At 34.3% G+C, this 24,571-nt stretch overlaps 1 protein-coding gene across 2 annotated transcripts in view; it reads right to left on the bottom strand.

Moving 5' to 3' along the window:
• Nucleotides 1-938: 938 nt before the first annotated feature.
• Nucleotides 939-24,571, bottom strand: part of LOC138706197 (uncharacterized) — a 120,096-nt gene continuing 96,463 nt past the window's right edge. For both annotated transcript variants that reach the window (XM_069835220.1, XM_069835221.1), the window contains exon 4: nt 939-22,597. In XM_069835220.1, coding sequence (XP_069691321.1) covers nt 22,504-22,597 — 94 coding nt within the window. In that variant the 3' untranslated portion in view covers nt 939-22,503. The remainder of the gene's footprint in view (nt 22,598-24,571) is intronic.

Raw genomic sequence — 24,571 nt, 5'->3', positions numbered from 1 at the left:
CCTAAAAATTAACACAGTAAAGAAGTTGAAAAGTTAATCAGTAAGATAAAGTGTTTCTTCCTATATATTTTTTATTTTGATTCTGATATTCATGTGCTCATAAATTTTGTACTTTTCTCCTTGGTTGATTGTATTAAGAAAATTACATAAACCTTATATGCAGAGTTTCAGAAATACTTCTACAAACTTCAAGAGTGAGTTCTCCTCACTCCTAACAGAAAAAAGTGCATATTTACATACATCCAGAAATACCTGCCTTTTATAATTGAAAAATTTGTAAACACTGATAGAAGTCCACTGCTGTAGGATAACAGTTAGCTTATCTGACTGTGCAACGAACAGGCCCAGGTTCAAATCCTAGTTGGGACAAGTTATCTGGTTGGGGTTTTCCCCTCAACCAATTTAAGGATTGATGAGTAACATTTGGCATTGGACCTCGGACTCATTTTGCCTTCATTAATTTTAGCAGCTTCATCTACTATCTTTAAATAGTTTCAGGTTGACTGACGACACAGCAGGACGTAGTGCCGGGACTTGCATAAGGATAGCATCTATCTAAGAAAGCTGCAAAAGTCCCAAGGGGACAGAGTAGTCTTTGTAGAGAACTCTTTCGGACTTGGGTGATAAGTCACTGAATCGATACTTGGCATCAAATAGTGAATCACGATACATACAGGAACGCGATCTTTTGGTCAGTATAGGATGCAGCAGGATATAGTACAGTGGTTTGCATACAGATGGAATTAATCTGAGGCGGCTCAGAACTGACTCTGTCAGACCTATGTGTTGTGTAGATGGCACAAAGTAGTGGAATCACAATACTGACAGGAACGCATTCCTTCAGACTTAAGATAATCATCCCTATCTAAAGGATTTAAGCACAACAAGCCTCAAGCTGCAGTGCAAATCTTCAGGCTCTCCCCCATAAAAACACCGATAAAAAAAAAAGTGCATTCCAACAATCTGTTGATCCATTCAATTCATGCCACCAAGACAACTGTATGCGCTGATGTAAATTGAAAATGGCCATGCATTGCCAACTAAAATAAGCTGTTTACAATTTATTAGTGGTGATGTAGACCATAGGTGATCAGTAATCGGGCATGCCGTGGGCTAAGTAGGCAAGTATTGGGAAGTTGTTGCTCTTAATATGAGGCAAGAGGAGTTCAGTGGTGGCCACTCAGTCACTAAGCTCCTAGCGCAGTGGTTCTTACTTAACCTGGGGTTCACAGACCCCTTGGGGATTCATGGATGGACTTCAGGGGGTCCATGAAAGTCACATAAAAATTAACATGTATATTCACTATATTATTTTAACATAAAAAGCATAAGCTTACTGTATCTAAAAAGGTTTGTCACTTTTTTTTTTTCCTAGGGAGAAGATCAATAGCTTTTACCAGATTTGAAAAAGGATTCGTGACTCACAAAAGGTTAAGAACCAGTGTCCTAGTGGGATTGACAAGAATATTTTATCGCTCTATTTCAATATGTTCATTCAAATTAGTTGTATTTATTTACATTATCAGCACAACAAAATATTTTGCTTTATACATTTTCTTTTACGACTTTTGACAATAATATTTAATTACTTTAATTTCATTTGTTTTTTTTTTTTCAAATTAGACAGTTTTTTTTAAATATACTTACATTATGTACACAACGAAATGTTATCATTATGAAATAAGCAGGGAAATATCTGGACCAATACTGTACTTTCCTAAAAACAACTTGCCTCATTGATGACGAATTGCTTTAAATTTCCTATTACTTGCATACACTCATCTCCAACAGTATCATTATTATGTTTGAGATGTTCGGTGTTGTAATATAGCTCAACGTTATATTTTTTCCCTATAACAGTGGCCACATACTAAGTGTTCAGTACGTTAGCAGTTTGAACAAAAAGAGTCACTTTAAATGTAATGTAGGTACTTGTTCTGTTCTCTTTGTAAATAGCTCTCTTATCGTAGCATAAAATATTTCAATCTTCAGTAATTTCATTGTTATAATTATTCTACGTTTAATTTGTACTTCAGTAACTAATTTTTCTTTGTTCTTAACTTCTAAAATAAACTGTCCAGTCTTTATTAATCAAGTAATGTTTTAGTACTTTGATTGCACTGTAATTGTAAATTTAATATTAATTGTAATTTTAATTTTAATTGTATCCTTGATATTGTACTTGTAATATACTGGGAGAGGGGAAGAGAAGGCCTGATGGTCTTATCTCTATCAGGTTGTTGTTTAGTCAACTGTCCAAATACAAGTCTGAACCAACAAGGTATCACTTATGAGGAAACTAGGACAGGAGATAATGGGGTAGGGTGGCCAGTTCCTTTCCTCCTCCATTGCATACATCGCCAATTACACATATTACACTAATCAGACTTCAGATGCATACAAACAATAACTGTTCTTCCTCTGAGACACATATCGTCAAGTGGGATGTACTGCTTGATAATAGACGTACATATCAGCCAGAATCTCAATCATAGGCATCTACCAGCTTAAATAAATACACATTAAACATTAAATAATAAATATTGTATCAGTATATATATCCATGTTACAAATCAGCAGGGACATTACTGCTTGGTTACGAGTGCACGGCATTGTCTGTTTACATGTACAAGAGGTTTTCTGCACATGTCCGTCTCCTACACTGGCCACCCAGTGGGCAATATGCCCTTGTGAGCACGTCTGTGTTAGACTGTATCAATTGTGAAATAGTTGTATATGCAAATGAATGGTGAAGTTTATTTTTATGTTAGACTTATTACAAGAATGCAATCATGTAGCCTACCATGTGAGTGCATAACCATTCATTTCGTGAACAGAACAAGGTGTACTGTCATTCAGTGGTAGCAATTGCAAGGTGTGTAGGTACAAGACACTGCACACAATGAAGATAATAGAGATACAGTTCAAGACGTGTACTTCAAGAGATCGTGAATTACGGGAACTTCCGACTTATTGTCTTTGCTCTTATTTGGGTCATCAGCAACATGTTCTGGTATAGGTACTACTCTCTTCCAGTCAGTTATACAGTATGAGCAACCCTGTCTTTCTCGATCTGCATTAAGGGATGCTACTATTCCATTCTCTGCAACTTGATAAAATACTCCATGAAAGGTCTGATGTTTCAGGTATACGAAGTTGGTTTGGGAAAGCTACCTGGTAGAGCTGCACGTCTTTGTAATCAGTACGGTACTTTTTGTGTGACCATACATAAAAATCATGTCTACCTGCTCAAGAAATGAATAATCTGCTATGATTAAAGACGCATGTGTACACTTCCGCATTGTGGTTAAAAGTCTACCACAGAAAGCCAACTTCGCCATTAAATGTAAGCAAGTTTCCTTCGAAATGCATGGCCATCTTCAATTTACATCAGCGTGAACAGCTGTCTAGATAACATCAATTGAATGGATCAACATGTCATTGGGATGTATCTCAAAAACTACCATAAGTGTTAAATATAATCTTTCAATTATGATTAAAAAAACAGGCATTTTCAGATATGGTTATGTGAACTATATTTCTCTTGTTTGGATGAGGGAAACTCATTCCCGAAGTTCGCAGAAGTATTTCAATAAATAGCCTGCAGCTCAGATTAGCATATTGGTACTAACATTCTAAATAAATAATACAAAGTGCGATATTTACCCAATATCTCACAAAAATTGTAATTTTGCTATATACTTTATTATTAATGATTAGACAATTGTATGTCATAGAATATTATTAGAAATTCTGAGATAAATTATAATATAAGCAATGTAAGCATGTTGCTATTCTCATATTTTATATTATTTTGAAGTCTGAAACGCGCTGACAGTTTATTTTGCGTACATGGATCGCTAATTAACAAAATCGTAAGAACACCACTGAGGCTTGGGTCTACGTAAATTCCTCTTTGTTGATTGCAAATCAACAATTTCATTAATGAATAAATACACAATTCGGTTACAGAGATTATTTTTACTTGGTTATTATATAACGACGCTGTATCAACTACGAGGTTATTTAGCGTCGATGGGATTGGTGATAGCGAGATGTGGCGAAATGAGGCCGAGGATTCGTCATAGATTACCTGACATATCCCTTACGGTTGGAGAAAACCACGGAAAAAACCCAACCAGGTAATCAGCCCAAGCGGGAATCGAACCCGTTCCCGAGCGCAATTCCGGATCGGCAGGCAAGCGCCTTAACCGACCGAGCTACGCCGATGGCGGTTATAGAGATAATTGTTAAAATTAGGAGGGGTAAAAAAAACTTAACTTTGTATAAATATTATTTTTGTTTGTATATATACAACGAAATCAATTATATGGCTGTAACCAAACGGTGCCGCTTGATACAGGGCAGCTATCCCTTTCCGGATTCTCTCTCAGGAAAATGCAAAATGGTTATATGTTCTAAGCTAAAATTGTGTGGGTACTAAAGATATGCTACTGTAAAGGTAGGAATTTTCCAGAATAATTAATTTGAGACGGAAAAAATAGAAGATAAAAACAGTACAATAGTTCGTTTGCTATTTAGGGAACATATCCTTGAACAATTCGAATACGCGGAGAAAAAATATACCGTAGGCCTATACCTTAACAATGAGTGGACTATTCTGCAAGTCACCAAGGAAAAAAAAAACTGGAATACTTAATGGAACAAAAATTACATGAATTATGAATTATTAGCTGAACTAGAAACTCATGTTGTTGCAGATATACATCTAGAATGAATCAATATTATATTTTAAATTGGAAATGTAATTAAATGTATTTATTGTATAAATTATTATTATTTAAATTGAGAATTGGGTAAAATATTTGGATTCCATTAAAAAAATTTTGAATATCCATAAATAAAAACCATTACAATGAAAAACAAACATGAACATTAAATTATACTTTATAAATTTAATTATTGGAATAATTTATATTTACAAATGTTTACATGCTTATGTTCACTCTTATCTACAATAGCTACATATCTATTTGAATTTTTGGGAATCCCTTCGGTCGTAAGTTAAACTAGGACTTTTTTTTTTCCTCTCTTTTTATATATCCTACAATGTTAAAGGCGAAAATGCTTGATAAATATATGTCCATGAAAAAAATAAAATACAGCGTTGTGATGTGCTCCCATATATAAAGACATACGATAACAGATCTTTCAAATACGGTTTCAAGTAAAAGAGAACAGACATTCTAGTTAATTTTAACAGAAGATTAATTTATTACGTGTTTTGCATATAGAGTGAATAGCAACTTGTATTATGTATTTACTGATAATATCTGCCTATTAGTTTACGAATACCATGATAATAGGAAGAAAAATAAAGCAGGTAAACTTGCGAATTCTAAATGAGGTAGTAGAGCCAGTCGACAGCTTCAAATGCTTAGGGTGTACTATAAGCAGTAGCATGAGCTGCTGCCAGGAAGTCAAAAGGAGGATAGCACTGGCAAAGGAAGCTTTTAATAGAAAAAGGAGCATTTTCTGCGGACTTATGGAAAAATAACTGAGGAAGAGATTAGTAAAGTGCTCTGTATGGAGTGTGGCATTGTATGGGGCAGAAACGTGTTCATTACGACGAAGTGAAGAGAAGCGAATAGAAACATTTGAAGTGTGGGTATGGAGAAGAATGGAACGTGTGAAGTGGACAGACAGAATAAGAAATGAAGTTGTGTTGGAAAGAGTGGGTGAAGAAAGAATGATGCTGAAACTGATCAGGAAGAGGAAGAGGAAAAGGAATTGGTTGTGTCACTGGCTGAGAAGAAACTGTCCACTGAAGGATGCACCATAAGGAATGGTGAACGGGAGAAGAGTTCGGGGGCAGAAGAAGATATCAGATGATAGACGACATTAAGATATATGGATCATATGAAGAGACAAAGAGGAGGGCAGAAAATAGGAAATATTGAAGAAAGCTGGGTTTGCAGTGAAAGACCTGTCCTTGGGCAGAACACTAAATGAATAAATGAGTCTAATACCTAAATTTGATCATGAGTAATCATACAAGCTGCATTTTAATATACACGAACTGTAGTCGTATCTTGGACAACCCTGCTAGACACGTCCGTATCGAATCGAAAATATCGACTCAGAGGGAGTTTTACTGTGTACGGAACAGGATCGGGCGTTGTCTATAGTTCTCACAACAAATTTAAGCTGATTTCACAAAAAAATTCTGTTGTGAAAGGCTACTATGAAAGTCATAAATATGAAATAAAACAAGTAATGCGACTAAGAAAACCAATCTGTTACCAAACACATCAGGAGAAAGAAGTGGAATTGAAGATTGGACATAAAAATGCTGTAAGTGCCAATATCGTTGAAAACTAGTTTTAAAGAAATCTATGTCCTTGGCTCAATCACTAAGAAAAATGATAAGCTCCACTGTAATTTCATTTAGGCTCAAGTTTCTCCCATAGATGTGCAAAACGTATATTACATTACTAGTCGCACAAAAAAAAAAACTGTTTTTTCTACTATTTGTCTGTTTGGCACTTACAGCCCTTTTTATGTCCAGTCTTCAATTATAAGTAGGACTTATTGGGTTCAGGATAGAGGTAAATGCGATAGAGAATTATTACCGGTGTATTTTTAAATTTAAATTAGAACTTGATTCTGCATTGAAAGCCAATACTGAAAATAAACTTTCTTGTATGTACTATATAAATAAGGGGCAAATATTACACAATCGGACATATAAAAATTGTCAACATAAAAGTAAAAAAGAGCGTAAGTGAACTTGAGTGGATTTTTTTCCTCCCCCTTTCTTGTACAGGGACATCATTTTATTTTTACTAATATTTTTAATATTTACCTGGCTATACCTTTGCATTAAAGGTTCAGAACCGTAAACACAGTTTGCTACCCCCTTCCACGACTGGGGTTCGATGATATTGGCGTAAAATACAAACAAATTACTTTACTAGGTACAGAAGGGAAGAAAAGTAGTTCATCCATTTACGTAAACGAGAAAATATCGCAATTTTGAGTTTGATCATTTTCATTAGGTTTTTGTTTAATCAAAATACAGTACTGTATTAACAATAAGTGTTTTTACTCACGAATTGAGCTATACATTCGGACGTATTCATTATGCAGTGTATATTATACTGTCTACAGCACATTAGCGTACAATATAGAGAATGAAGTTAAATTGAAAAATAATCGTAATATGGATATTTAAAGACAATTTTGAAAATTGTGGCTGTTCATTTCGATACAGGCTTCAGTTCTTTTTTGAATATTATCGCACTATAGACTATTGTACCTAATTCCAATTACCAGTTTCGACCTTCGTACTAGTAACTCATGTTGAAATAATTCTGTACCTACTCTATAAAAGAGTACCTTATGTGCTGTAAATTCATTCTTCACTTCTGCCCGATCAGAAAAGATACTGTCCATCCAAGTGGTTTTGTCGCAGGATCGTAGAAAGAGGGGAAATCACGTGACAGTTAATTACTTAACGAGGCCCTTTTATTTAAGTTATTTTAAACAGTTGTATAATATTACGTAAACGTCCAATTCTTAATAGAAATTAATGTTTTCAGAAAAGAGCTAAGACAGCCTAGCCACTAGCCTTTACAGAGAAGCGAGCAGAAGCGGGTGGGGGAAATCGGGATGCGACGTAAGCAAACGGATGACAGTACCTGTGCGAAAATATGATTCAATATTGAAAGCTCTTTCGTCACTGGAAAACGCGAATATATTTCTGGAACGCACTGTACTTACTAACACATTACTGCTTACTATGACCGCATACGTGGCCTTGGTTCTGTGTGGAGAACGGTTGGAAGTTTACTAGTAGAGGGGGTGGGAGTGAAGTACATTAAAAAACTCAGGTACAATAAAAATTGAAGTAAAAATAAAATGATGTCCCTGTACAATGCGTACAAACATGAAACAGCATTAGAAAAGAAAAGTGCTCATTGAAGCCTCAACATTTCAACACTCTCAAACCATCCATTTTATTAGTGAATAAGACAATATAATATTTAATGTTAATACAATACATACTGATATTATAAAAATTACAATTATTTAGTATCTCAGTGTTTTTCAGGTTCTCTAGAAATTCCGTAATTTACGGGTATGCAGAGTGCAATACTACTGCATTTTCTACCGAGAAGGTACATTAAAAATTTAACTGTCGATAAAAATATTGTCCATATTAATTAGCAATATTGGCCAACTCGTATTGTTGTTGCATCAACTTACGTTAAAAGAAGAAAGGAGAATCAATGTTATATCTTGCATTAATAACATATAAAATACGGAAACTATAAATTAGGCGGCACATGAAGGGGATGAATGTTGTTCCTGAGAGGGAAAAATTAATATCTTTTCATCAACAGGAGACACCAAATTATTCAGGGCACGATCCCTGGCATTCTTCGCCCCTATCAATCGCATCCTGTAGGTATATAGTGTATGTACCGTAATATCAGTAGGCTATATAAAAAGTTTTAACATATTGAGATTGAAAAGATTATCAACAAAATAAAAGAATTCATTTCAGCGTAGTTTCTGTTTTCATTTGCATATATCGAGGTAATAATTTTTTTAACGAAAGAAAAGAAAATTCTAATTCAGAATTTTTATGCGCTCAAGTCCACTTGTTAAACTTTCCACTGATCATCTTCATTGTGCTGGCGTCGTCATAACCATAATCATCAGTATACTTACGATTTATCAAAATATATTTGACTTCAACTTGCATCTCTTCAAATGATAATCTGGTCAGTACATCCTAACAATAACTGATCTGTGATTCGATCAACGAGAAGTGGAGGCTTTCTAAATATAAGTTTAGCAATTACGAAGTCAAAGCATATTTATAACCTATTCCAAATCAATAACACATTTGAATTTCACTGTATTGCCTTTCGTTATTAAATTAGTAATAGCCTGGTAACAATTTCCAGACTCAAATAAAAATAAGTACAAATGTCATATTTTAATGTTGTTACAAAAAAAAAAGGTATGTTCATTCACATGTAAAAAAGTAATAAATCTGCCAGAACATTATTGCACAACATCAGCAACTTACAACCTTCAATTCACAAAAACCTATGTCGCCACTTGCACAGCATACTTCCTAGTACACTGATAAGATAGGAAGACTGGGGAAAAACAAAAGAAATACTGTTAAATGCGCAAGGTGAGGCGAAACAAGGTCACTAGAGTAATGAAATGCTGCTGCAACTGATCGACTGCAAACCTTCCTCCTCGGTACCACTTTTCCTTTCTATAGTCCATTCATGTTCAACTTACTGTTAGATAACAAATCCGTTATAAGTGAAATATTAAGTGACGATCAAGAATAAGAAAAAAAAATGAAAATAAAATTAATAAAAATTAACACTCCTATCTTCACGTAAGAGAAGTCTACTTTGAAAGGGAAAGTTTGTGAAAATGAAGTTGAAAGTCTGGGACAAACACTAAATTATAATGCTCAATATAAAGTCACACTGAAAACAAATTAAAGAAGTGGATTATAAAGAAACCAGTTTCATCGAAATCTTAACCAATCAAAAGCTCTAGATAATATCAGTAGGCCTAGCAATATACAATAAACAGCTTGGAAATGGAAACACTCAGTAAGATATTAATTGGTTGTATATATGATCAATTAAGACCTTCCTGGACTCTGCCAGTTTGAAGTGTCAAATTTCATTCGTAAAGTGATAAATAATATGCGAGAATTATGATCTGGAGAGCTAAATTTTAATGGGGGTTCAAAAAGCTAAGTAAATTTTGCCTGGAAGCCTCTGATTCAAGGACGTGATTAATTTATGTGCTGTGTATTTACGACACATGACATTCTAGTTTCACCTTCTTTCTGTAAGAAGTCGTACTAAAAATTTATATCACGCTTATAAAATCATAACACTCGACTAACAAGCATAATAACCATTAGGACATTAAATGTAACTAACAAATTACTAGAATAAAAACGTACAACAAATCTAGTTCAGCCGTATGTTGACATATAATAGTGTATATAATTTTTGTCGACAAGGAAAAACTACCTAGATACACTAAAGGAATTAAAAATTAATCTGTAGAGATATACGTAGTTCAATGGAAAATAGTGTTCACTGAATGGATTATTATTCAAGACATCAGATTCTAGATTACAAACATATTAGTTCATCAGCAATGAACTACTGCATGTCAGAAATACAGTAAATGAAACATTAAAGCAGAGAAGGATAAATAACAAAATTCTCGTACATGAATCATCTACATCATCCGTGTTTGTGTCATCTTGTCATTTACTCTACCTGTGTACATATGTAGGTACTGTACCTACTGGTATCTTCAACCAACATTAGTTAGTCACAAACACAGGGATTTTATAATCATGTGGTTATCATGTCCCAAGAACAATGCTCAAGACAAAATAGGGCAAATACAAAACAAAGAACATAATATATGGCCATTGTGTGGCACAAAAGATTTCCAAGAAATTGACTGTGTCAATTTTATATCGTCTATGTAAACACAGTAATACATTAAAATGCATAATGGTATGATGCATTCAATTTATTATAACGAATCTTAAATTTATTTAAAATCTTGGTAGTTATAAACAAATATTTAAATAAGTTATAAAACTTATGAAAGAAAATCACGAAACAATTTTGATTATTATGAAATAAGCAAAGCGAAGAGATAGGGGAATGATAAGTTTTTAAACTGGTCAAGTTCTTGTATATGGTTAATAATCAAGAATGAAAAAAACCTGTACTGGGATGTGCGTTTGTTAATTTTCCTAATAAGCTTCAATAACTTTCGCATTTTTATTGCAATCTTAGAGTATTAAAATTACTGAAAATTAAGTGTAATCTAACCTAAAAGCCTTCTCCATTACCCTTTAAAAATTCAATCTATGTTGCTGTGACAATTTATTTACAGATATCCTATCCAATTATGCTGGTCTGGATTTTTAAAGTCTTTGTTATTACGTACTGTACTTGATTTCATAGACTTAATCCTTAATCTATACATAGACAGTAACACTGACATGAGTTTCGTAATTTCATTTTAAAATTAACTATGTGATTTTCAAAGGCTCCACAAATTTTATGTTCTTGATTAGACACAATAGAAGCCGTATTCCACGGGCCATAGCCCTTTATTTTTATCGCTTGTTCCCAGAAGCTTGCATTTTGATGCGTGAGTAGCTCGCATCCTAGTAAGATATGATTAAATCACCCATTTCACCACATTCACATAGTGGGGATTCTAGTAACTTAATTCAGTTCAAGTATGCAGGAGATAAGGCCACATTTAATTCAATTTTATTAATAAGTGATATTTCTTGTTTTGTGGCTCTGTACCTACATTTGGTAGGTACCTACTGGTATTTGGTATACAGTAGGATATAAACTCATGTTTTAAACCTTCTAATATTTTGTTACCAATTAACTTTACAAAACATATTTATCTTACAGTAAAATTAACTGAATACGCAATTGTTATCAGTATTGATAATACATCAATTTTTATCACATTTGATTATTTTATGTTTTATTTTTAAGACATTACGAACTATTATAACAGGTTGTGCTGCTAGTTATCTTACATATAATGTTATTGATAAGATTCCTTATTCTGCAGTAAGTCTATCCTGTTTCATTATGTTATTGTTTAGCACTGCCTAATGTCAGTAACAGGAGCACAATGAAAATTTATTTCAGTTTAAATTCAAATGTTACAAAATACTGAATCTCTATACTTAGCCTAATAATTACTTATTTTATCTATATTTTAAACAAAGTGCAGGGTTAAGTCTATACATAATGAAATAGTTACGTATGAAGAACAGCTGGCATCCTTGATAAAAACAAGAAGAGAAAGCTTAAACTTCCAGGTTCGTAATTGTTAACAGAGTTGTTCATGTCCCTCAAGGCAAACATATAGCTAGCAACATTCCTAAACCAAAAATAACTGTATTCTAACAACAACACAAATTAGTCTGGAGCACTATAAATCGGCAATATTCCGTCTCATAAAGACTGGTACCTATATCGTGTCTCATACTATTAACTCTTATATACTGTAAAATGAAAACACCATTCCGTATGTTTAACAACAAAGATGTCCGAAAATATGACTCGAATTTGTAGATTTGTTTATCAACAGCAAACTACCGAATCATCAGTTTGTTAGTTTCACAAATTATTTTAGCGACTTTAAAAATAATGTTCTGTGAATTATAAACCGTAATTGGTAATACAGTAGAACCTCGATTATCCATCTTAATGAAAGGGAGATAGGAGAGGAGAAACCGTTGATCGAAAAAGACATATCCGTTCTGCTTATTGTTACCTTATTTTATGTTTCTTTAAAGAAGTCTGTCACTTTTTCTTAGCTTCATCCTAAATCTCTGATGCAAAACAATGCCTGGGAATGAAGTGTCATTTTCATGCCCCAAAAGCCACATGAAGGTCTCCACTGATTTAAGTAGGGTACAGTTTGTAGTGGAATACACGACTGAGACACTATCTTCTCTTCCACTCCACTATCATCAATGTCATTCACACTTGTAGCTTCACACGCAGATCGAATTTTAGCTGGGCTTCGTGATTAATTTGGGGCGAAAAAAGCAGGAAGACAGCTGGATAATCCAATGATTGGTTAATCGAGGTTCCACTGTTCATTTTTCCTTTGTTTTAACTGGTTATTTTATGACGCTTTATCAACTGCTATGGTTATCTAGAGTCTGAATGAAATAAAGATGATAATGCCAGCAAAATGAGTCCGGGGTCAAGTGCCAAAAACAACCTCAACCAGGTAACTTGTCCCAACCAGAATTTGAACTCGAGTCCATTATTTTCACCGTCAGGCATGCTGTTATTTCACAGCGGTGGACTCCACTGTATTTGAGAGGGCAATTTGTTGAATTCCAGATTTGTCAAAACTTTGTGTTTAATATTCTCTATGTAAATGTTTTAATACAACTGTAACATACTATTGTACAACAGGATTAACAGTTAGGTACTAAAAATACGGATAATGGTTAAATGCACTGGCAGTAACTGTGATGAGGGTCTACGAATGTTCAATGCTATCTGAACAATAATAACTCAATGATGACAGTTGACGCCATTCATATTTACTCGTACTTTATTTGGTCCATTTCGTTCTCATCATTGTGAACTAATATTATACATTCACAAGTTAAGACAACAGGGCAAATACAAAACACGGGATATGCATAAAGTCCTATGAGAAAAAAGATGACCTTACACCTCCCTGGAGAGAAATGAAGAGCTTTGATGACGGTCAGATATTGGACAAAATATTACAGCATAGAATTTATAAAACAGTATATTACCGGTTGTTCAGTAAGGTTGTGAAACTTGGATTTTCACTTTGAGAAAGGGACAGAGTTAACGGTGTTCGAGAATAAGGTGCTTAGGAAAATATTTGGGGCTAAGAGGGATGAAGTTACAGGAGAATGGAGAAAGTTACACAACAAAGAACTGCAAGCATTGTATTCTTCACCTAACATATTGAGGAGCATTAAATCTAGACCTTTGAGATGGGCAGGGCATGTAGCACATATGGACGAATGCAGAAATGCATATAAAGTGTTAGGTGGAAGACCTGAGGGAAAAAGACCTTTGGGGAGGTCAAGGCGTAGATGGGAGGATAATATTAAAATCGATTTGAGGGAGGTGAGATATGATGGTAGGGACTGAATTAATCTTGCTCAGGATAGGGACCGATGGCGGGCTTATGTGAGGGCGGTAATGAACTTCTGGGTTCCTTAGAAGCCATTTGTAAATTGTATTATAGCATTCACGCTTTATGAAAAAGTCGTGAAAACTAATTCTGGAGAAAGAAAAGAGAGAAAAGAGGGATGCTAAACTAAGAAAAGAAGGTGGATGCAAGAGCCTATTGCGCTAAGATTAAGATAAAACTATTACACAGTGAAATGCAAGAAGTTCCTTCTGTAACTGAAAATCCCTACAATCATTAATCACGAATTAAGTATCACTGACAATAGTACGAAAATAATTTGTTATTAATTACTCGGTTTCACTTGATTTTCCTTAATGCCAAATATGTTGGGAGCATAGAAGGGGATGCACATCATCTAGCCAAATGACAATGCTCATGCATAGGTCTCTGACATGAAAAGCTGATATCTATTCAGTTTATGGCGTGACTCTGCTTTATGTAATAACAATAATCTTGAATCTACTCGTATATTAATCTGAAGTGTAAGATATGACATATAATGATATTTATATGAAACTTCTCTTTCAGGGAAAACCATGCTAACAGTAAGATTAAATAACATACCTACGTAAAGCAGTAAAGCATACCAACATTTGAAATGAAGTGATATGATATGAATACTGATACTCATCAGAAGTATATTCTAATTATGACCCATTCAATGTTTTTCTTTTTCTGTGAAGAAGAAAATTAAGAGCACTAGTACACACCTAAATACATTGTTAAAAGTAAACTTGTACCTCATTTAGAGGTATAACTTTGGTTAAGAACATATTATTTGTTTTGTACAGAGTGTCATTCTCATCAAAATATGTCTCAAACATATTTATTGCAACACAAAAATTACTGTATGTACTTACCATTTAATGTTGTATCATTTACAATGGAATCTCAGACTTTTTCAAAGTTTCTCATTTTAAGGATATTGCAATTAAAATCCCATACAAGTCAAATGATGCATTTAAAAGCCTAACTTTACTTCAAACAACTTGACTACCTCATGGACATTTCAATGGAAGTGAAATATAACCTATGGATTTAAAAGCGTGTTCTGATACAAAGCCATTAAAAAAAATTTTGTAGGAGAATTAACAACAGAAAAGAAGAAATCACTTAATATGATTTGTTTGTCTATGAAGATTTTTATTTTATTAATGGTGGGTGCTTGACTGTTCATATGGCACCAGTTGTGTAGATCAAATTACTGACAGAATTGTTGCCCAAGATGCACCATAGGAGGCTGCTCTATGTTACATCCGTGATTAGAATGGTAATGATGAATATTTGTTGGGCTACCACAGAAGAACCAGAGCTCCTGGAGAAAACCCCACAGACTCGCTCAAACGTCATAAATCGGGGTATGCCAGGGATCGAACATGGGTTCTCAGTACTACGAGTCCAGCGCTCTAGTCACTGAACTACCATGGTGGCTTCTATGAAAATATTAGAGGTTGGAAATAACTAATAATGTTACTTACTCTGTTATATTAGTGAAATTATTTGTGGCGTTCATTTGCTACTTGAGATATTGGTATTCTAAATGATTAAATGCAAATGAGGCAACCTCCTATTGGTGAGAGATCTTGTTGCTTTAGTTTGGTCCAAATATAATACTTATTACAATTCTCTTAATTTCCAGGAACCTGTCTAACAAGCGAACATTCTGATGGGGGCAGATAAAAAAGTTAAATTTTTTTCTTCCACCATGTTAATAATGTCAAAAGAAGTGCTTACACAAATTTTGGCCACTCGACCGCAATTATGAGGGCCGTAAAAAAATAAGTTCGCCAGGGGCCGCTAATAGAAAAAAAAAACACAATTTCATTGGACAAATTTATTGGAACAGACACAGCAATTGTTGAGCTATTTTTCAACATATTTTCCATCGGAATTGACACATTTCTCATATCATGGGATCGACAGAGAAAGGTACAGACACAGTCGAACGCTGGTTCCGATCTGAAGCAGCTGACTTCTACGACACAAGCATACAAAAACTGATCCCATGGTATGACAAATATCTCAATTCCAGTGGGGGATATGTTGACAAATAGCGCAACAATTGCTGTATCTGTTTCAATAAATATTTCCATGCAATTGCGCTTTTTTCTATAAACAGCCCCAGGGAAAATCACTTTCCGGACGGCCTCGTAATTGCAGTCGAGTGGCCAAAATTTGTGTAAGTACTTCTTTTGACATTATTAACATGGTGGAAGGAAAAAAATTAACTTTTTTATTTGCCCCCATCAGAACGTTTGCTTGTAAGACTTGAGATAGAAATTTCCCAGTCCTTTTTAAATATTATTCACATTAACCATTTCAAACAAAACATGTCAAATACTGATTAGAACTCAGTCCTCTCACTTGAAAAGTTCTGATTCACACAAGTGGATTGTATGTATTAATTTGATTTCACTAAACATGTTCACAAGAGAAATGTTAATGAGTTCATGTCGAAACCTTACCTCAAAACATGTACGTTGTTACATCTCCACAGCAGACAGACAAATAACTAATTGTAAGGTTAGCATAAACATTCACGTTGGATGGTAACTCAACTACTCTCCAACTATGTGCCGTTATTTTTTGACGCAATTCGTAATATTTTTATTTTATAGTAATTTATAAATCACTAACTTTATACCACTCTGGCTCCTGATAACCGTTCACTATTAGCAATAACAGTGTATCATTCTGTGTCTAGATGGCATAAGCAGATATGTCATTTTTAATGAAATAAAGTTTCTTATATAAAATATGTTGGAAAATGTAGGAAAACTCAAAAACTACTTTATCAATTTATTCCACGACTCACATTATATTACGTCATAGCAATGCTGACATGCATATGAATAAAACTTGATTTTTAATAACCTTTCAATTTTTTAAATAATCTTCTTTATATCTGCTTATGCCATCTAAACACAGAATTATGAACTTAATTATTCTTTATCTCTCTTTTCTACTTCTAATTCTACATCTATTTTTTTTACCTTTTCTCCTAGTCCAGTTATATTTCATGCTGCATATTTATATCGTTGCAATTTTTTCATTCTTGTGCTGTCAGATGAAGGTCCGTCCAGCTTTACTCTGTGTGACTTGTCTATGAGGTAAGTTTCCTTGAATATGTTACAAGTTGGGGTAGAGTAAGTCCAACGGAAAAGGTGTCAACGTCAAAACTGAATCTTAACTAAGCAGTAAGAAAAATAAAGTGATCTCAAACACGTAACAAAGAAGGAAAAGTGCTATCTTCTCGCAGTTACTAAGAGTCTGATTATGTATTATTAATCTCCCCTGCCAGATACCCACTGTCTAATACTTAAGTCAGTACCGGTAACTAATAAGGCAATCTAGAGAGGGTAAAAAGACCTCACTACAACAAAGAATTTAAAGCTTATATCGTCAGAATTTTAACTTTGTTGCGTTCAGTGGCTCAGTCATGCAGTGATCTTACATCGACATAACACAGAGAATTGAATTTCTTGACACTGTGGTAACATAAAGAGATATGCGATTTAGTCCAAGAATAAAATTCAAGAATGTCTTGAAATTCAGAGGCATGCTATTGATTGACATGTTCTGGAAGATATACAGTAATACAGTAGAGCTAGTGAAGTATCAGCCCGAAAAACGAGAGCCTAAGACCAGGGAAGTTTTCTCTGTATATAGAAAAATCTTTTATTTTTACCTAATGATATTGTTAAAATTACAAAAAAGCTCTCCCTTTTACTTTCATCAGCCTTGGCAATATCATAACATTAAATAAAAATATAATGCGTATCAACACCTTACTTATTATTCAGTACCAAATACATAAAACTGAAACAATAAATAAATAATAATACGAACACATAATACAATTTATTACATTGTACATATGAATTACTTAAAATAACAAACGATGTTGTTAATATTTTTCCACCTTTTCAGTCCATTTCTTTAAAATTTAAAAATACAGAATGATTCAAAAGTCTCGATCCACTGGATGAACAAATTAGTACTGTATTGTAAAATTAATTGACATTAGCCTAGGAGCTTCCTTATAGCCTAGGGAGTAGCTTAAAAAAAAAGCCAATAGTCAACCAACTGAAGACTCGAATCTACAATGCAGTCAAAATCATTTCAGCATGTATGTTACAAGATGTTTTCAGAGTATTTGTGAAACACTGGGAACAGTGTTCTGAGACGAAAGAAAATTACTCTGAAATGTACTGAAAATGTAATGAGAAAATATGACAACATAATATATTTATATAAATTATTCCAATTCTTTCAACAACATGGATCGAGATTTTTTAAATACTCTGTGTTAACCAATGAAAGTCTTAACAAATAAGACAGGTAGAAGCAGATTATTGCATGTAAGAGGGCAAATTAATTAATTAAAATAAAAGATGCCCACACCTTTCCACAAGTTAATAATAGTATGTCAGTCAGTTCACATACACGCAGGCAAAAGCATAGGAAAGAATATTAACATGTCTTGTTGAACAGTAATGTAGAACTCAAGTGAAAAAGTAAAGGGTATTCCACGCATAGATCAGGATAGAATAGCTCCCATGCTTGATAGTCTGGCACTAGAGTAGATGTGGTCAACATCAAGCTCTAGTTAATGTATCTCCGTGAGGGAGACCTGGTACTCAACTAGGTGAGCCCCAGAAGTTACAATGTAAATTAAAGTCCCTTGCTTGTTCCCAAAATTGAACCTGCACTTCACCAGCTGAGCTTCCTTGGCTCCAGGAGTCGAAAACAGGCGAGGAGAATTATAATAAGCAGATGACAAGAAGTTGTAAACAAGCAGTGAGAGAATTTCCTTAAGTTCTAAGCATATATATTAGTTATAAAAAATGTACTGATGAAGCATGACTACGAGCTTTCTAAGTGCAAACATATACAAACACATGCACAAAAACAAAACTAAGGCTTGCTGTTGGTTCAGTAATAAGAGATTTCCAAAGAGCTCATAAAAACTTAACACGTCATTCTAACAAGCAGATTTACTTGCGCTCTTTGATGTGAACTATATATAGCTATGAAAATGAAACATAACTTACTTTCTCATTATATATTTTATGCGTTTCTCAATTCAGTTCTTTTATATGTTCTATTATGTTGCGAATGATACTACCATTTATATTTTGTTTTCTTGAACTGTTATTGAAAAGAAGTAATACACATCTTATTGTGCACCAAAATATAAGAAGAAAAATCTTCGTTTTCTGGTTTTTTTAATTATGATGCTTTAACAACTACTATGGTTATCTAGAATCTAAGTGAGATGAAGGTGATAATGTCGACGAAATGAGTTCAGAGTCCAGCACCAAAAGTGACCCAGCATTTGCTCTTAAAGGGTTGAGCGAATACCCCGGAAAAAACCTCAACCAGGTAACTTGTCCCAGCTAGGATTTGAACCCAGGCCCGCTCATTTCATGGTAAGGCATGCTAACCATTACTCCACAGCGGGGGACTCGTTTTCTGGACTGCATACAAAAGGCATTGTTTATAATGCTAAAATAAGACATTTGTACTTCATTTTTAAATTGTTTAAGTAAATATGTACTATATGTAATTAATTATGCACAAATTCACATAAAATAGCTATTCGTTCGTATATTGTACATTCATGACGAATTATTGTTCTTCTATTTATAAAAATCAGCATTTGAAAGTGATATACATGCTGAAATATATTAATGTTTTATAGAGAGACTAAACATACTCCATTCTTTTCATTTGGACTTAACACCTTGTTACATCCGAGTGAATCTCCATTTAGATCTAGTAACTGGTAATTCTTTAAGAAACAAGCGTTTTTATAACTAGTGACAAACAAGCCTTTAAGGAAGGATCTCTACTGTTTGTAAATACCTGGTCAGAGGGAGCTCAGGATGCTAAAAACGTTCATTTTCATTAATATCTGGAAATCGACTTTTTACACCATCATAATTTCTCTTGTACCATACTTTGTATAATGAGAAAGTAATAAAGAGAGTTATCAACCTACTGATAAACTAGAGATCATGCGATTATGAGGGGCAAGGAGCAGTACAAGTTTATTACGAAGAATCAGTTTCATGGATTAACAACTGGGTTGCATAAATATCTGACTCTAGCAAGAAGGAAAAGTTAAATAGCAAGTCAGTTATGTCGTGTCAGATGTGATTACGACATAAGAGTATATTTTTTTTAACTGCTGAGAAACTGGTAGCACGTCAGCTTTCAAAGACACCATTGTGCCTACTTCCTCAACAATGAATATCTAACACTGTTAACCAAATTTTACCCCCTTTCACAAATTTTAAAGCCAATCTTCGCAAACGCTCTAGAAACCAAGCCTTCTATTTTCCTGAATCCAGCATTAAATATCAATGCAGTCACACTAGGTCTGCAGAGAAATCTATTTACGAAGCAGGAAAGGCGAAAAAAATGGCTAGTAATTTTGTCTGGAACTCTCTCATTCAGGTACATGGTTCTTACATACTGTAAATCTATGACAAGGAGCTCCTGGCTTTACTTCCCTTCCAAAGCAAGCAAAGCTAAGGATCCACAGTCCACAGCCAGGTTTGAACACGTGAAACTCAGATCTGATGCAAAGCACTGTAATCAATGGATCAGTGAGAACGATTTTAACCGTAAAGTTACATATTTTAGATATCACTTGCTTAATAGCTAATCACATTTATTGCTGAGATGGTTCCACACTCGAAAAGAAAATCTCTATTTTTTTTTTTTTTTTTTTGGAGAGGCAAAAATAAAAAATAAAAAATATAAAGCTAATTGTCCTACTGATAAATATCTTCACTTTTCTAACTGTGGATTCATGTGGGCAATATCCACGCCCTTGCAACATAATACATTCATTGTGCATTCATATCACAGAGGAGGACATGCAATGACCTGCAGTTCGTATTTTGTGAAATGAAATTTAATAAAAATTGTTATGCTGTACAGTATAGAAACAGACCCCTTTCCTCGAAATTACTGAATGATGCTAATTCATATTTTAGACCACAAAGCTAGAAAAAATGCAGAAGTATAAAATGGAAAATAGGTAGGTACCGTATTTTAATATTTTTTGATGGAAGTATTGTCTATGTAACTTATGATATAAAAGTACATATTCTGAGAGGTTATGCCAAGACATCACCAGTAGGCTATTATCTAGTTACAATAAATTACAAGTAAAAAAAAAGTTACTGAAGAATGCAATCTTCTCATTTTGGTGAAAATAATTCAGTGGTGTCTCTTGGGAAATTATTTTGAATTAACCCAACTCAAACTTAAAAGTCTTGCTCCTCCAACTCCTTACTCTGCAACGTCCACCCGCTAAAACTGCCACTGAATTAAAGCAAATATGACACAAGTATATACGAAACAATTACATAGTAAAACTAAAGGTGTAGCTATACCAGAACGTTTTCAAAGTGACAACCTTTTGCCTTTATATATATTCCAGGACAATGATCCGTAAATTCTTAGCAGGAAAATGAAATAATTGTCCAAGCTTCGAAATGCATCTTTTATGCATTCAAGTTATATCAAGGAAACAAGAAGCCTATACTATTGATAGTTTTCAATCCAAGTCCTTGCAAAATGACTTTCTAGGTTTGACCTTATGATACTCAAACTTACAGATGTTCTGAATTGCTGCCATTCCCCAAAGTTGCGTTTCTTGCTCGAAATTACTGTTCTTAGCAACATTAAGCTACTACGAGATCAGCTTCTAACTTTCTAGTCACAGTATCTGTCTAGAACTTAAAGCGACGTAACTCTGGATGTCTGGTCTTTAGTCTTTAGTAGATAAAATCAACCAACCGCATGAAGAAAGACTCAATAAATTTTATGGAAGGTATCCCGAATTAATAATAATTATTTTTAATACACAAAATTAATAAAAAAAGCTTGTAATTACTAAAAAGAATTTATTTTCTATTTACTGTGCCCTTCAACTAGACTAGTGATGAAGGACCGGTACCTAGTAAAACTATCAAGGAATGACATATTTGGAAGAGCCACATATTGCCATGCAACATAATGAATGTTCACTTTGAAAACATTCGGGTGCAGGTTTTGAGACATTTTTAAATACTTGTATAGTATGCTGTAGTATTTTATAACTCATAGGTATTCCCATATACACTGGTGAAGCCTTAGGCTTTCTCTTCTAAATATTGTGTGTTGTTGAAATCAAAGGCAGCAAAGTTTCCTAATACAGAATATTCCTTGACTGAGGTAATCATCCAGATTTTATTACTATTGGCTTGCATAATACAAACGGATTTCATTGGTGTTGCAGTTTATGTTCCAACCCCAGCATAACATCTGACCAGGAAGAAAATGCTTAATTTCTCCAGAAAACAAAGGAAGTGTTGCTGGTAGCTATGTTGCTTAATTTGCTCAGTCGAGGAATTTCCTGTACATGAACAGCAGCAAGTTCATGAATTTGATGCATTTTTTGGATTTCTGGGGTCAGACTGTATTAGAAATTCAGATGCAAAACATGAAGTTGTTTATTCGTGTCTGACATTGTCAAGGCCGTGAGTGTTGTTATATTGCTGTTCTTACAGTAGATGTATGAGAAAAACTTCCAAATGAAGAGATGTGTCACTGCATTAATGATTGATAGTTTGTGGGACGACGTCCTCAAGGCATCACATGCTGGCATGCCCCATTTTAATGGCCGGGCGGCCGACCAGCCCAGCCTTCCTCAGTCTTACAGGTTTTGGTAACAGTTTCTCAGTCAGCCTCATGTGGTTTGTGCTGGCTCGGGGATGCAGGCTCGGCTACACCAGTGGCACCTTGTGGCTCTTTACTCAACTCATCCTCTGAGCTAAATACAACAATAATTGGAAAATAAATATACATATCCCGTATGAAGATCGAGATGTTCGTAAATTTTTAGCCCACCACAGAAAAAAAAATTGACAGCATTTCACTGATACCTACTTGTTTGACACAATCCAAAAGTTTATTACCTCCTCAAGTAAAATTAAAAAGTTTTCACCGAAACCAATTATTCACTGCTTCCATCTCATCATTATTGGTCTCGAATTCCTTTCCTTTTAAGTTATGCCTGAGGTTGGAAAGATAAAATAGTTTGATGAAACCAAATTTGGTGAACATTGGGGATGACAACAGTTGAAACTCACAGTCTTGTAATTTCACTTGAGTTGGGCTCTGTTAAAGGATGACTCCACTCTGCTCAGCTCAGCTTCCCTAAACTCTTGAACTTCAGCTCTTTTGCATTCGTCTTAGAAGGTTAGAATAATATTAAACATTGATAATGACACCAAGTTACAAGAGATCACCCACAATAATTCCTTCTGTATCCAAAAAAGTTGAGGCCATAATTTTCCCTGCTGATCCCTGAGCTTGAAACCTTTTTCTGGCCATGAGAAAAAGAATGCTTCTACTATTTTGACTGACTTTTTTGTTTTAAGGTCGAAGTGATGAACCCACAATTTGTCCATAACACACATCACCTCCACAAAAACTTCGTTCCACCTCCCGGAAAACAGTGGAAAATAACAAGGAAATACTTCCCTCTACCCTCCCCCCCACTTCTAATCAGTAAGATTTATGGACCCCACTAACATTGGATAATATAGCTATGAACTAGAAAATTCTTGTTAACAACAGGCAAAGATAACATAAAAGTCTGAAAATACTATTTGTCATTAAATTCATTATCATTCATGGTGAGGTATAAACTTCTCAATCCCATTATCATATAATAAAAACATCCATCATGTACAGTAAAAAGATGACCTGAAGGAGAAAAGAACTGTTCACATTCACATACATTCTAAATTAAAATCTAAACGACAAAAAACTTATCAGTATTCATAACCTGAGATATTAAAAACATCACTGTCTCCATCATCTGACTGACTACACTATGAAATAACACTAAATAGATATAACAGACGCAACGAGGTGATATGACATTAAGATTTTTATTTAACATGTATAGGGCATTCGTTATCTCGTAAAACCAAGTACTTGCGTGTGCCGTAGCATATAGAAAGAACCTTATGGTGGGGGTAAGTGAGCCCGCTTGCTATGAGTAGAAGCGTAGCGAGGGACAGAAGTTTCTCAGTCCACTTCTTCCCCTGATGCGCAGGTATGTTTCACGAGATACCGAATGGCCTATAACACTTTTAAATGGCCCTGTTGAAAAACTTCTGTGAGAATAATGGTATTCTAATTTCCTACTGTTTTATTCTGTAATTCACAGACATTACGAGTACAACCACTCACATTGTCTAATCACTTTAAAGCTTAAAGGTACGGTCACACGTCGCTACCTTTGCAGCACTGCTGTACAAAAAACTGTGCAACTCTCGTACATTTTGTAGTTATGTTCGCATTATTATGAAACTCATGCAATAGCTTACTTATCTATTATTTGCTTTTCTGTCCTAACTAGTATTCAGAAATTGCCATTATTTTTACTATAAAGCTTTTAAAAACGACTATATACTTAAACGATAACCAACAACATATTCACGTAATCAATGTTGGCAACTCTTCTGTTTGAAATTACGCTACGGAAAATTAAAAAAAAAAAATAATTATATCGTCAGCACATATACTCAGACTGTGTTGTACACAGGGGCGTATTTTGCGGCGGTAGCCCAAGGAAATTACAAAAGAAAAAGTTTATAATATAACATAATGTAATAATTTTGTATTATTAGTTTTACCATAGTAATTAAAATTAAAGTAATTGTTAGATATATTTTGTGTAATAATAGGGTCAGCGGTAGCCCAAACCTTTAACCAGTATACGCCACTGGTTGTA

This window comes from Periplaneta americana, chromosome 9 (genome assembly GCF_040183065.1).
Source record: "Periplaneta americana isolate PAMFEO1 chromosome 9, P.americana_PAMFEO1_priV1, whole genome shotgun sequence".
Classification (NCBI taxonomy): Eukaryota; Metazoa; Arthropoda; class Insecta; order Blattodea; family Blattidae; genus Periplaneta; species Periplaneta americana.
This window is presented reverse-complemented; position numbering and strand designations above follow the sequence as displayed.